The sequence below is a fragment of the Macrobrachium rosenbergii genome, chromosome 16 (assembly GCF_040412425.1).
Source record: "Macrobrachium rosenbergii isolate ZJJX-2024 chromosome 16, ASM4041242v1, whole genome shotgun sequence".
NCBI lineage: Eukaryota > Metazoa > Arthropoda > Malacostraca > Decapoda > Palaemonidae > Macrobrachium > Macrobrachium rosenbergii.
The window spans coordinates 14206226-14221100 of record NC_089756.1 but is presented as its reverse complement, the minus strand read 5'-3'; the positions used below and the strand labels follow the sequence as shown (position 1 = coordinate 14221100).

At 33.9% G+C, this 14875-nt stretch overlaps 2 protein-coding genes across 3 annotated transcripts in view; one reads left to right on the top strand and one right to left on the bottom strand.

Moving 5' to 3' along the window:
- Positions 1-14875, top strand: part of LOC136847102 (AH receptor-interacting protein-like) — a 756409-nt gene that overhangs the window by 180624 nt on the left and 560910 nt on the right. The window lies entirely within an intron of this gene.
- The window catches only part of Shal (Potassium voltage-gated channel protein Shal), a 387602-nt gene that overhangs the window by 52469 nt on the left and 320258 nt on the right, over positions 1-14875 (bottom strand). The window contains exon 4 of the mRNA XM_067118408.1: positions 6710-6865. Within this exon, the coding sequence (XP_066974509.1) occupies positions 6710-6865 (156 nt within the window). The remainder of the gene's footprint in view (positions 1-6709; positions 6866-14875) is intronic.

The following is a 14875-nucleotide window of genomic DNA, read 5'->3' as shown; positions in this document are numbered from 1 at the left end:
TATTATTTTATATACTGTATCTATATATACATACACACATATATGTATGTATGCATGTATGTTTAAACGTCTGTGCTTCTCGTTACAAAGTAATACAATCATGCAGACGACAACGATAGCTTCACTTTTAATAAAGACATTTTGCCAGAAGACCCAGACCCACTGAAAAATCACCTAGACTCCGTGACAAGAATACTGAAGGGTTGCATAGATACGTGCATATATGCTTAGAGTGTGCCTGAGTACAACAACATCCTTACAGCCGCCATGTTGGACGACTGGCTGCTGCTATTCCTCGTCAGAGGACATTTAGAATAGTAATAATGATAATGGTGAGTCGACAGACGACGAGTGGGTGCTGCTAAAATGCGGTGACATTATTACGACTACTCGTGGAGAGGTTCGTGAGTGAGACGTGAAACACGATCGTTACAATATTCATCACCGTGGATGGTGACGTCACCATGCCTCTCTAGTTACTCACGCGAGGTGATACAAGTCATCAACTCACCCAGGGGAAGTTTACAATATATGGCACGAGAATGCAGTCGCCCTGGTAATATAGAGGACAAGTGATTAGGGACAGAGTAACGTTTCAGGAAATATATGTTGGTCTGAAATGAACAACGTCCATTGTAGCATATTATGACAATACAATAGTAATATTAATAATAATAATAATTTCACATGACTTCCAGATATGAAGGCTCGGGTAACTGAATTGTCTTTCGAAATTGCAACTGATAAATTCCTCTGCACATCCACCTGGCCTAAAATTGTCAGTAATCAGATTATTGTCTTGTTAAAGGTATTTGCGAACTGTTTGAAGGTGTTTATAGTATTGACAACATAAAGGGCAGAAATATTGCGGTTTTCAATATACAAGAAGGATGTATTAAAATCCCCTTCTAATATAGGCGCTTTAGGAACTCACACATACACACACACAAACACATACACACAATATATATATATATATATATATATATATATATATATATATATATATATATATATATATATATGCATGTATGCATATACACACACACATACGTTATGCACAGCTTCAGTTAAACACACATACAAATACTGTGCACACGTATTACAGTTCATAGTCCATATGATGTAACAGAAAATGTTTTTAAAAGTTTTAACACTTAACTGAGCTTGTAAGAATTTTGATTGCGAAAGGAACATTTGCTACTTCAGTGCAAAACTTGATATGCGTTCAATATACAAGCTCAGATTTATGAAGAAATTAACTTTACTTATGCAGGGTTAATCGTTACTTGCTCCGCAATACTGGGGTTGATGTTATTCACCAGTGTTTTTTCGGAATTATTTCATAAAACCGTCGAATTGATTAGAGCTAGAAATTCATGAGATATCGTCATAAGTTTGTTTCGTGGATATATATGAAGTTTGAAAATATGCCACAGTTGTTTAATATATATATTATTTTTCGAGTGAAAAAGTGTACGCATACGAGAAATGAACATTCATTCGGTATCGGAATGACAGCTTTTGAATTAACCCAGATAACTTTGTGAATGGCAAAGTTAGTGGAACTGTAAGTGACTTACAGACCTAGAAATATGTACGAGTACACACACACACACACACACACACACACACACACACACACACACACACACACACTGGCTACATGAATGCGGTTAGTATAATTTTAATAATTTCAGTCGCTGATAAAAATATCTTCTTGGAGTCGGTAGTGACATTTCATCCTGGAGTGGCCTATAATGTCAACTTGGAATTATCTGATTTTTTTTTTCAAAGACTGACAACTCACACCATACCAGTAAACCACCTTAACCTTATTTGCCGTTGATGTCATACCGAGTTGAGAGTTACGCCAGTAAAGTTTTGCGGTGCCATTTAAGTGTTAAAGTCACCTTGCGACCTTGATGGTGGGTAGAAAAACTGCCTGCAGTTATATACATATACATATATATATATATATATATATATATATATATATATATATATATATATATATATATACACACACATACATACATACACACACACACACTTGACAATGAGACTGTTAGCCCTAGAAAGCTTGTAACTTTTCTTGAATAAATATCTCCGCTAGATACCCTCCAGTTTCAGTGAGGTCCTGTGAGTAATTGTATTAATGCACAGAAAATTGTGTAAGTGATTAAGTTAATATATATATATATATATATATATATATATATATATATATATATATATATATATATATATATATATTATTTTTTTTCCAGATATGCAGATGCTAATGCGACAAGTTGCCTAATGCACCTGGCCATACTAAAAACTAGAGGAATGGGAATAAATAAATAGTTTGACTTGAACCGATAGTAAACTATTTATTGTGTCTTGAAAAATCGAAGACTATAGAAAACAAGGGAAACCGTAGGATGTAGAGAACTCAAAGCTAAGCAATAGAAGAGAGAAAAAAACCGTAGCCGAACTGAGTAGTTCGACTGCTGTCGTTCCAAATTTCATTCGACACGAAAGGAGACGTCTTCAGCACTACAGAAGTGTCACCTAAATAATTCCTGTGGGAAAGAAACACCCACGCCCACTTTGAGGCTTGTGGAAAAGAAAGCGAAAACGAGGCAAGACTAGGTTCACTAATTAGGCAATCGTTTAATATTCAATTTCGTCACGAATGGAAGCAGAGCAAGCATTCCTGCTAAGTTTGCAGTATTGCAAACAGGAGCATATTAGACCGCTGTTGAGCTTCAGTTGCAGGCACAGAAGAAAAATCACATTTGCAATTAATAAGTAAAAGTGGCACTTAGAATATTGTTAGATGGCAGGTTCAACTATGTTTTCGTCGAAAACAATCGACGCTGACAGAGCAGTAGATGGAAACTAGCCTGGAGACTCTTAGTTTCTCTAAATGATGCCCCCCCCCCCTTCACCTATTCAGGACCGCTTTCAAAGTCGTGATACATGACGAAGACAGGTTAACTAGAGTTAGGGTGAACAAAAAATATGCCATTGGTCATAGGAAAGATGAAGTGTTGAACTACTGATGAAATCATGAACAGGAGAAGAGGTAAATTGGAGTGAGGAAAATCACTGATATTGAGGAGAAAAATGATGTGTGAGACGAAAGAGCTGAGGAATTTCTCTAGAAATTTGGAAATTAGCAAATGTTGCTTCGTGGAAGACAGATATTATGTTGGAGTTCACAGAGGGTAATTGTTAGGTAACAGAATCTTATACCAGACTTGATCGAATAGCCTGGAGACATCAGTAGCGACAAGGAATTATTGTCGAAGTCTCGCAGACATGATGTAACATCGACAAGATAGGATATAAGTTTCCAAAGGGTTTTCCCCTTACTGAGACAGGCGTGTGATTCACGTTTCTCTTATTTATTAAGTATGCTTTCATACAGCCCCGTAAAGTTATATTAAAGCGATATCTGGGTTTTTTTCATTGTAGGTCTTATATAAAAATTGAGATAAATATCAATAGAAAGATGGGTAAATACATGTATGCAAATATACTTATAGAGATGAGAAGGTAGCTCGCTTGTTTATCTATATTTCGACAGAAAGAAAATGTTCACAGTACCAATGGATATATATATATATATATATATATTATATATATATATATATATATATATATATATATATATTATATATATATATATATATATATATATATATATATATATATATATTCCTTTTTTATTGTCTGCTGGGTTGGAACGGTCGAGTGATGAAGTTAAGAGGTTCACCTCACGTCACAACCGGACCACAGCATCAGTAAGAATTCAAAGAGTTTTGTGGGTCAGTTTTACAAGCAAGATAAACTCGGCCGACCCCGGCCTTTCACGTTAACGTCAGCAGTGGCTGATGCGGTATTTTTAAGGATTCTTGTTCGTTAGTCCCTCGTATCCTGTGGTTGTTAGGTTAGGATGGTCGAACTTTTCAGCGAACGAGAGGGCCGAAGGCTCGTTACAATACGTTGTTTCGCTTTGCTTTATAAACTGTTTCCAAGGAATTTATAGATATTAGATTAAATGAAAATCATATTCATCTCGTCTTATGTAATTGCGTTTGGTCTCAGGTTCTGGCATTTATTAGTTTGACTTATTTTTTTTTACGTAAGATTATAAACCTTCGTAAATGGTGTCATTCTCCATTTTTTTGCTATATGCTATGGATGGTGTATTTAGTCGGCAGGGGTAGATCGGAAATTAAGTGATGTTTACGACTTAAAACAATTAAGATGAAAGTAGCTGATTAATATCTGTCCATCAAGAAGAATAATATTAACAGTAATTAGAACTAGAATAGGATGAGAGAGTATCTTCTTTGCATCATAATTAGGTGACAGAATTGAGCAATCAGTGAAATAATAATTGAGTCATAATGACTATCAAATCCTTTAAGAACCGTACAACATTAGTGATCATACGTGAAGATGCTTACAATTCTTAGACGTACACTGGATTGTGCAAAAGATCATTGTTGAAATGTTAAAATTTTTAGATTTAGATTAGAAAAATTCTGTAGTGGAATGAAACATTCGTCTCAGAAGTCGAAACATTTTAAATTCAAAATAAAGTCTTTAGACATTAAAATGGTTTTCTTGGTACATCGGCTTACAAGTAAACATGAAAAAATGAATATATCAGACAGCCAAATAATACCAGAGAAAGACTGGCTTCAAAATGAGTCATTTACTGCCAACCATTAGATGTTTTCTTGCCAGCTTTTTAGAATATGGTAAGCCATTTAACATTTATTATATCAATGGTATTTCAGAAAAGGGAAGAAGAGATCACATCTTATCTCTTGGCCCTGACTCTCATGGACTGAGTTTAACCTTTGCTTCAGATCTTCAGAATAAAACATTTCCAAATTCTAAAGGTGATGCAAGTAACTTATCTGGTAGCATAAACCAGGAAGTCCTGCTGTGCCATAAATCGATGCAGCTTTGGCATCAGAATTTACATTGGTGTGTCATAAATGATATTTTGTGGGATTTGGCAAGCAATTAAGATTTATAGCTTATATATCACACCTCCAAAACGAGGAAGAAAACACCTTTGCTCAGATATTTTTATAAATGTAAAACTCATGTCTGTCTCTTCACAGAAGAGCTTAACACAGAACGCTGCTTATTCTTAGCTGGTGATCAAGGTCATTTTTTGTTTTCATCGCAGGAAAAGGAGACGCAAAGCCGGGGGAAATAGACACAGGAATTGTGCAAGTTTTATGCACAAGTGAAGCCTAGGAAGCTTAATCAGGTGCGTAAAACGATGATGTTAAAGAAATATTTGTGAACAGTTTCCATTTGTTCAATAGAACGAGGTTTCCTTACCCTACTCATAGGGTCATCATTAGAACAGTAAAGTAGATCACGAAATGCAGTGTTATTTCAGCCTTCTGACGTCACTTTTACTCAAGCTCGTGTACTCACAAAAGCATAGGGCGGTCGGTTGCAAATGATTTTGTGTTTTGTCAACATAAGGATCAAGTCTGTAGAGAAGTAAAAGAACGTCTGCATCAAGAATGCTCTTAGCTATAGTGGTTTAAATGTCATTATGGGTTCGACTTTTGGATCAAGTAAAGAGAAAGTAGCAATTATTGGTGCCGATGAAACTCATTAAATAAATGGTGAGTTTCAAGAATCTGTTAAATTGGAATGCACAAATGACTAGTAATTTGCATGTAATAGAACCATCTTGTTTTAAGAAGGGCTATGTCCTGTATGTAAAGTTATGAAGTTTGTGCATGTTGGAAGAATGTACACTGCGAGTGTGTATGACGTATAGTACACGTGGATACGCACATGTGCTCTATGTATATGAATTTAAATGTTCTCCGTCGTGTGTATATATATATATATATATATATATATATATATATATATATATATATATATATATAATATATATATATATATTTATATATATTTATTTATTTACATATATTTGTATATATATAAAATTATATTTATATATATATTATATGTGTGTGTATTATACATACATATATATAATATATATTTGTGTGTCTATATTATACATATATATATACTGTATATGTATGTATATATATATATATATATATATATATATATATATATATATTTACATGAAGTTAAAAGCACCTTGAATAATATTACTATGGTCTTTAGTTCTTACACGAATCACAATGTCTGCAAAACTACATATACAGACAGACTGTCTTCCATCTCTGGTGATACAGAGTAAAATGATCTTGTAGTTTGATTAACTGCTACTTAATTATAAATAATTCCTGATAATTATCAAATAATTTTGCAACGATAAAAGAAATGCTGTAAGACTTTTCTCTTAACATTACTCATAAATGGAGGTGTAATCATTACAGTACAGACAAAATAACAATGTCATATTTCGAAGGCAGTAGGATAATCCTCTGACGTGAATCTCACTAAGAAAAAAAAAATCAAGAAGTACGACCCAATCAAAAAAAAAAAAAAAACAGTAAGTCATCACAAATGACAAAAAATTGAGATATTTTTTATTTTGATTAAATCTAAACTTTGACGGTCGCATATCTAAATATATATATATAATAAACCGTATCAGTAACAGTATATAGTTATCTAAATTGCCAAAAAAAAGAGAGACAGAAAGAAAAGAAGGAAGAGAGAGAACAGGTCTGCCTCATGCCTCTTTGCCCACCTGATATGATTTTCCCCCAAACCTTCGGCCGCAGCAGGTGATGGTGAAGTTGGCGTGGCTGGAGAGGGAAGGACTCCTGCTCTGGGGCGGCGAGGCGCTGCCGGGCCGGTTCGGCTGGCCGTTGTAGGGCACCTCCAACTCCACGAATTCTCGGTCCTGTCGAAAGAGGGACGTTCTCAGTGGCGTCTTTCTCCTCCATATTGGAATTGGATCTCATGTGAATGCAGTACGAAAACTGTTGACTTTTCTCGGAACAAATAGATTTTAAGTCAATTTCTGTTATTATTATTATTATTATTATTATTATTATTATTATTATTATTATTATTATTATTCAGAAAATGAACCGTAATCATATGGAACAAGCCCACAGGGGCCATTGACTTGAAATTCAAGCTTCCAAAGAATGTGGTGTTCATCAGAAAGAAGCAAGAGGTGGTAAATGGAAATACAGAAATAATAATAATAATAATAATAATAATAATAATAATAATAATGAAGAAATTCACAATGATTTCAGTGTAAGTATATATTTAAAATATATAATATATATATATATATATATATATATATATATATATATATATATATATATATATATATATATATAAATTAAGAGCTTTCAAGATCATGCTCGGTTCTCCTCAATTAAGGAGAATCGTTTTGTAAATATATTTTTAATATATAATATATTCACACTGACATCATTGTGGATTTCTTCACCATTTTAGTGACTCGTAAGGTTATGAAATTTTTAATAATAATAATAATAATAATAATAATAATAATAATAATCATTTTATTTCGTTAATTTTTATATTGTAGTTATTTCATTCTTACTTTTTATTTAGTTTATTTTAATGTGTTTTCAGTGGACTTTAATACAGCATGAAAATAGTTCAGTCGTACTGAAAGAAACTGATTTGATTTTTCTCTTTTTATCTACAATAGGTTATTGAATACAACAAGAAAACTGACTTTCATGAATAATGTTATTTGAATAAAAAGTTGTGTAAGTAAGAATAAACGGTTTACTTATATATATTTTGCATATTCTGCAGGCACAGAAAAGAAAGGAACATTCTACAATGAACACGGATGAATAAGGAAAGATTATATTAACGATAAAGTACGAAAAATCTATATAAAAATAATATGTTTTATGTACCTGTCTTGTGATTGACAACAATTTTGACGTTACTGAATTGATATAATCTTAGTATAACTGATAAAAGGCTATTAGTTTCTCAATAATAATAATGAAGATTCCTGCAGAATGTTCTATGGTGGTATATTATGATCCATGAAATGGCAAAAATTTTCTTTTAGAATAACGCCTGAATAGCTTGTGAAGTCAAGGTATTGGCTTTAATAAAAATCTTTTATAGAAAAAGATAGATAGATGAAAGAGAAACCGTAAAAAGGGTTATAGAATTATGAGGCATGTGACGCAGAATACTAAAGTTCTTCTATCTGTATCCATAAACAAAGCACGCATAGAAGGCACAAGCGCGCGCGCGCACACACACACACACACACACACACACACACACACACACACACACACACACACACACTAGCAAATATATTGTTGTGTGCAACTCTCGTTGATATTAAGCAGAATATTGCGGCCTTAAACACACTTTACGGTACATAGATGGTAAAACAATATTTTGAGTCGTGTAATGCGTGCATACTCTTCCTTTTTTAATAATAATAATAATAATAATAATAATAATAATAATAATAATAATAATGCTTCCTTAAGCTGTGCGTCATCATTGCTGCTCACAGGACGCTCGTAAGGTCTGTTACTGGTTTAAGTATGCACTTCCGGTTGTAAGAATTATTATACATTTAAAATTTCACTTTGCGTGAAGATGAATTTTAAGCCTTAAACAGTGCATTGAACGAGTATGTTAAGACAAATTTGCAGCGATAAATGTTTCATTTGTATGCGCGTTCAGCACTGTTTTAACGAGTTGTGAATTTCGTATTTTTCTTTATCAGACCTTTACCCTGAAAAAAAAGTAATAAAAAAAGTTATGATCCAGGACACATGCCTCTCATTTGCAAATAAAAACAAAGTATGGAAGAATCTGAAATGTTAGGACAGTTATTTCTTCTATAAGGATGAACGCGTTCAGGTGGTCAGATAGATGGCGGAAATCTGCAACATCTCCCCCGTTCGATTTTTTTTTATTTCCAGGAAGGAAGTCTGCCTATTGATGAAGGAAGTCTGTAGGAGCAAAATAATTTTCATAATGAATATAAGCTCGTCTCTGCTCTGCGGATCCGTATTTCATTCGTATTTATGTAAATGGGAAACACTTTTTTTTTTTATATATAAATAGCCAGGGGTTGAGGAATCTTTCAAAGCTCATGGCACAAAGCAACCATTTATAGAATGGGTCCTGATATGAGTTCGAGTTTGGCCCAAGTAGTCCGCCATTATTCACTAATGCGCGACACGGTCGGGTAACTTTGCCCCAAGGCATCGGAAGTTATTGGGAGAAACAAAAGGACCAGTTGTTCCCGAAATCACTCACGATTTTGCCGTTCTATTTTTGAAGATGATGGCTTTCAAGTTGCCGGTTTCTGCATAAATTGATGGCAGTAAAAGTCTCGATCTCCCATCAAAAGGGGATTCCTTCTATCTTGAAGGAAATACCAACAAATCAGACTAATCATTATATTAATGATGTAGTCATCACTTCAAAGTGTGCATGCATGCGTGAATGTAAGTATGTATGTATATTATGTATAGATATAAATATATATGTATATATAATGGATGCATGTTTGTATATACAGTATATATGCGTGTATATAATGTATATATATATATATATATATATATATATATATATATATATATATATATATATATATATATATATATATATATAAAAACGCACAAGGAAGCACTTAGTCATTTTAGTACATAAATAACTGTACAGGAAGAAAGTTAAAGCACTGACATTGTTATTTGAATCAAATGTATTAACACTGATTATCAGTACTTAGCTTGAACTTACGCTTGTCAGAATACGATAAGATATTTAAGAGGATTGATGTACATGATGACAGCACACTAAAGGCGCTAATTTCCAAATTATTCGTCGTAGTGAGGACGCTGATGCTGTCATTTTCATGTTGGCGAAGTTGACCAGTCCTGTTTCAACATCATCTCTCGATATTATTTTGAATATTTTGATTACGTAGCTTGTAAATCGGATTTTTTTTATCCTTTCAGTTTCCCAAAATACCAGAACTTCAACCAACACGCTTATTCCTCCATTTAATCGCACCTTTGTGAGTTATTTCCCTTATTTCTATTTGTTGAGATATAGTAACCATAAGAGATTCCTTTTCTCTTATGTTTGTTTTCGAATTTTTCAGCTTCAACCATTTTTTATTGCATTTGGTAATAATTAGCGAATAGATGAATTTGACACGAATTCCATTTACCACTTCGACACCGTCATGCCTTCAAAAATTCAGTCGTATAGTGTCATTGTTGTTGCGTACAGGTATCGGCGAGCCTTATGCCATAATGTCCTCTTGCTCTTATAAAGAACACATTATGATGTTCCACAACATTCAAACGTAAAAATTCATTCAGGCGTTAGCTTCGAGTTCTTTAGTAAACTGATTACGTCATGTGGTCATAAGTGTTTACCAAAAAAAAAAAAAAACTGTTATCCCAATGTCCGAAGAATTTTCTTCGGTATCATCTGTCCTTTGAAATTTATAATTCCCATTAAAGTGTCCATTAACCATCTTTATTTCTGTTTCTTCAGTGTCCATTAACCACCTTTATTTCTGTTTCTTCATAACAAGGCAATAAGTAGTGGCAATCAAAGCCATCAGGTCACTTTCCCCAGATTGCCACTAATCTACTCTCTTTATTGTTCTCCTGATCTCTCTCTAAATTTAGCTGCATCAACAAAACAGTGGTCTTTGGTGTCTGAAGCCTCATTTAGCTACTTTTCACAATATTATTTCGCCTTAAACGAATACATATTTTATTACTGAGATTTATCTTTATTAAATGGCAAAACTTCTTTTTCTTTACCTGAGAGTGGTAAAGTATTGGCGCCAGGGAGAACTTATTGAATGACGTGTAGTCTGAAAATAACACTGCAAGGTAACTGCTCTCGATTAACTAGTAACTCCTGCTTCGAGTCACGTCCTTGTACTTTATCACAATTGTTTAAATTAACGTTTTGCCCCTTAAATTTTTTATTATTGATTCGTTATTTTAATCAGTTTTAAGAGTATATATATATATATATATATATATATATATATATATATATATATATATATATATACATATATATATATATATATATATATATATATATATATATATATATATATATATATATATATATATATATAATGTATATATATATATATATACACATACACATACACATACACATGCTCCATTCAGTCATCTCTTTCAGGATTTTGTACTGAATTTCTTCTAAAGTGAAGCCAGATTTGGTTTTGTAAAAGAAGCAGATTGGGCAATATTTGAAATTGAAATACTGAGGAGGGTCGAGAATTCCACATTCTGCCGCTGAGTAAACAGTCCTTTCAGTAAGCTGTTAGAACAATATTTATAAAGAGCTGGATAAAAAAAAAACTTCTTTAGACGACAATACCAGGTGGCGTACACCATAACACCAGGAGATTACGACCAACGCCCAAGCCTATTTCCCATCTCTCGTAACAATGTAGTCCCGTAGTTCCTCCTCCTTCAGCAGGACCTACACCTTTACCATTTATCGAGTGCATCGTGATGCCCACCGTCCCGTTACTCTTGATTTCCCAAGGGCGTGGGTTGAGCGGGACTTCGTTGGGTGGGGGGGGGGGGCGCGGATGGTTGGAGCATACAACAATTGCTCCTTGAATGCTTTAGGGAAGCTACGTCCACGCAGCTTTCATTGTCTTGGTTATTACTCTTTAAATTAAGATTTATGTTGAGTTAAGAGTTGTTTTGAATTAAATGCTGTTTTAAATCAAGAGTTTTTAACCTAAGATTTGTATTAAATTAGGATTTGTTTTAAATTAAGAGTTATTTTAAATTAGGGGCTATTTTAAATTGAGAGTTCTTGTAAATTAAGGGCTATTTTAAATTAAGAGTTGTTTTAAATTAAGAGCTGCTTTAAAGTAAGGGCTGTTTTAAATTAAGAGTTATTTTAAAGTAAGAATTGTAAATTAAGAGCTATTTTAAATTAAGAATTGTTTTAAATTAAGAGCTGTTTTAAAGTAAGGGCTGCTTTATATTAAGAGTTATTCTAAATTAAGAGTTGTAAATTAAGAGCTGTTTTAAATTGAGAGCTATTTTAAATTAATAGCTGCTTTGAATTCAGAGTTATTTCAAATGAAGAGTTGTTTTAAATGAAGATATTTTAAATTAAGAGTTGTTTACTCGAGTGAATGCGTTGGCCTTTCGACTGATGGATTCGGCGATTTGCTATTTATTAAACTGGCTAATGACTGATTCGTTATGGTACTGATGTCATGAATACTTAGGATTAAATGACTAGCAGGATGGCTGGTTGAAAAACCGAGTTACCGATTGGCTGACTGATAGTTGAATTGGTGGAGAGAAAGGCTGATGTATTTATTTAACATTGTCTGATTGAATGATCAGTTAATTGAGTGATTGATAATGTCACCGAGCAATGAAATGATGCGTTGATAGCAGAGACTGGCTGAGCAAATCATTAAGTACTGATAAACAGACTGTTAATTGAGTAACTGACGGATAGAAAGGTCGGCTATATTACAAATAGTCTGGAATTCTTAGTAAAACATGTCAGATACACGATAGGAACCTGTAAGGTATATATCACAGACACTAAAACAAGTGCTTTGGCAGCACCGGTTTGAATACAAGTCGTTGACTTGTATTCAAACTGTTTGTAATGTGTTTGCGATGTGCGATCAATTGTCGACGTGTGTTTATAACATGTTTTACTGCAGTGTGGACACACCCTAACCCTCTTTATTTTGCCTTGATTTTTCCGCCCTATTACTTAACTACTACTAGTATTATATGCATCCAGTTAATGGCATTATTTCATACGTATGCGTGCACATTTGGGTGATAATGATAACATTAAGTTTACTTTTATTTACATACTAGCTGACCAACCTGGCGCTGCCTGGAAAGACTCTGAATGACAACTGATAAACTCTCTCTCTCTCTCTCTCTCTCTCTCTCTCTCTCTCTCTCTCTCTCTCTCTCTCTCTCTCTCTCTCCTGTTGAGATAGTTGCTTCAGTTACATTGCCCAGCATTATTGGTATTTTATATTTCACCCCTTCTTACTCCCCCCCTTCCTATCGGGACTGAATTTGGACTTAAAGGGCATCAGGAATACCACCATTCGTCTCAGCGACCTCGATAACTATGGATTGGACACTAATATATGTCGTTTTCGTTATTTTTACATGTCATTCCTTTCCCACCTCCACCCCTATGGTGCCAGTGATGTATTACTGTCCCCGCCCCCCCCCCTCCACAGTATTCTTTTCCAGATAGTAAGTCATTTATACCGAAATTAGGTATGATAAGTACGTCGAGTTTCAGGGAAGTAAGTCTACGGGCAGAACCAGCCCAGTTTCGGGGAAGCCCATCCTACCCCCTACCCCCTTTGGTGCCCTTTGGTGCTAGTGATGTCTCCACCACAGTACTCTTGTCTAGATGGTAAGTCATATGTATAACAAGTTTGGTTGTAATTGCTCAATGCGTTTCAGAGTTATGCTGGAACATACACACACACACAAGTACATACACACATACATACATTTATATATATATATATATATATATATATATATATATATATATATATATATATATATATATATATATATATATATATAGATTTCAAAGCTTCCTACATGAACGCAAGGAAACTCCGAGTTCTCATATCTAGTGGTGGTCAACTTTGTTTGAACTCTGTTCAAAAAGGCGTCATATCTATTTTTGTGGATTTTATTGTAATACGTAGATAACAAAAAATACTAGTCTGAATTCCATCAGTTTTGTTCTGTTTAGAAAAGGTCATTGCTAATTTTGGTTTGTTTGGGAAAAGGTCGTTGTTTATAGTAGTGGCTTGCTTGTTTCGCAGTAGTAATCAACAAAATAAATTTCGTTTGCAAATCGTGACTTAATCCTCAACAGATCTGCACTTATTTGTTGCTCTCTACCGATCTGTATTTTACTGTGCTTAGCTGGGGTGGACCTAGTCAGCGTGAACCGAGAGCTTTACCACAAGAACTATATCCAAATTTTAATAGGTGCCGTATAATGTTTTTCATTCCTTATACAACTGCGATACATTTCTCTCGGTAGTTGTTTAATGTATTTTCATTTTCAAAAAGAGTATCTGCCTCATAATTACAAGTCCCACGAAGCGTTTGCGAATATTTATTTTAATAGAAAGTATTTTAAATAGCAAGTATGTATGTTGGTAGCTGTCTTATAATATTTTCCATCCCTTATATAACTGCGCTACATTTCTTTCAATGGCTGTGTTTAATGAAGTGTCATTTTCAAAAAAAAGCATCTGTCCGATGATTGCAAGTCCCACGAAGCTTTTGTGAGTATTTACTTGTGTGTGTGCATCATTTGCCAGCGCTTTTTCCTAGCAAACTATGTATATTGAGCGTCAGTGACTTTATTCTTGTAACGCCAGTACGATGAAACAATCAATCAGTCAGGAAAGTCATGATCATGTATATTTCCTTCAATGACCACATCATCGTTGCTAATAACCCTCTTTAAAGTTCATCCATTTTGCCAAATAAATTCTGAAGATAATTAGATAAAAAGTTTTTGCTAATTGGATTAAGACCTAATTATTCTGAGGAAATAAAATGCTGTTTCAAACAATTAGTTAATTACGGAGAGAAATATTCACTGGCGTATTGATTTCAGAGTAAGCTATCTCCGCTTTGCAGACCTTGTCAGCTTCAGTAAGGCGTTGGTGGTTGATAAATGATTATAGAGCATTTGATGGAAATGTGCTGAAAAGTGAGGAAAAAGAAAATGCATACACTTATAATCAAAGTCTTCCAGAACATCCTGGTGCCTGTTTGCATCCCCATTACCTCTAAACATATGCTTAGTGGAATGTTTA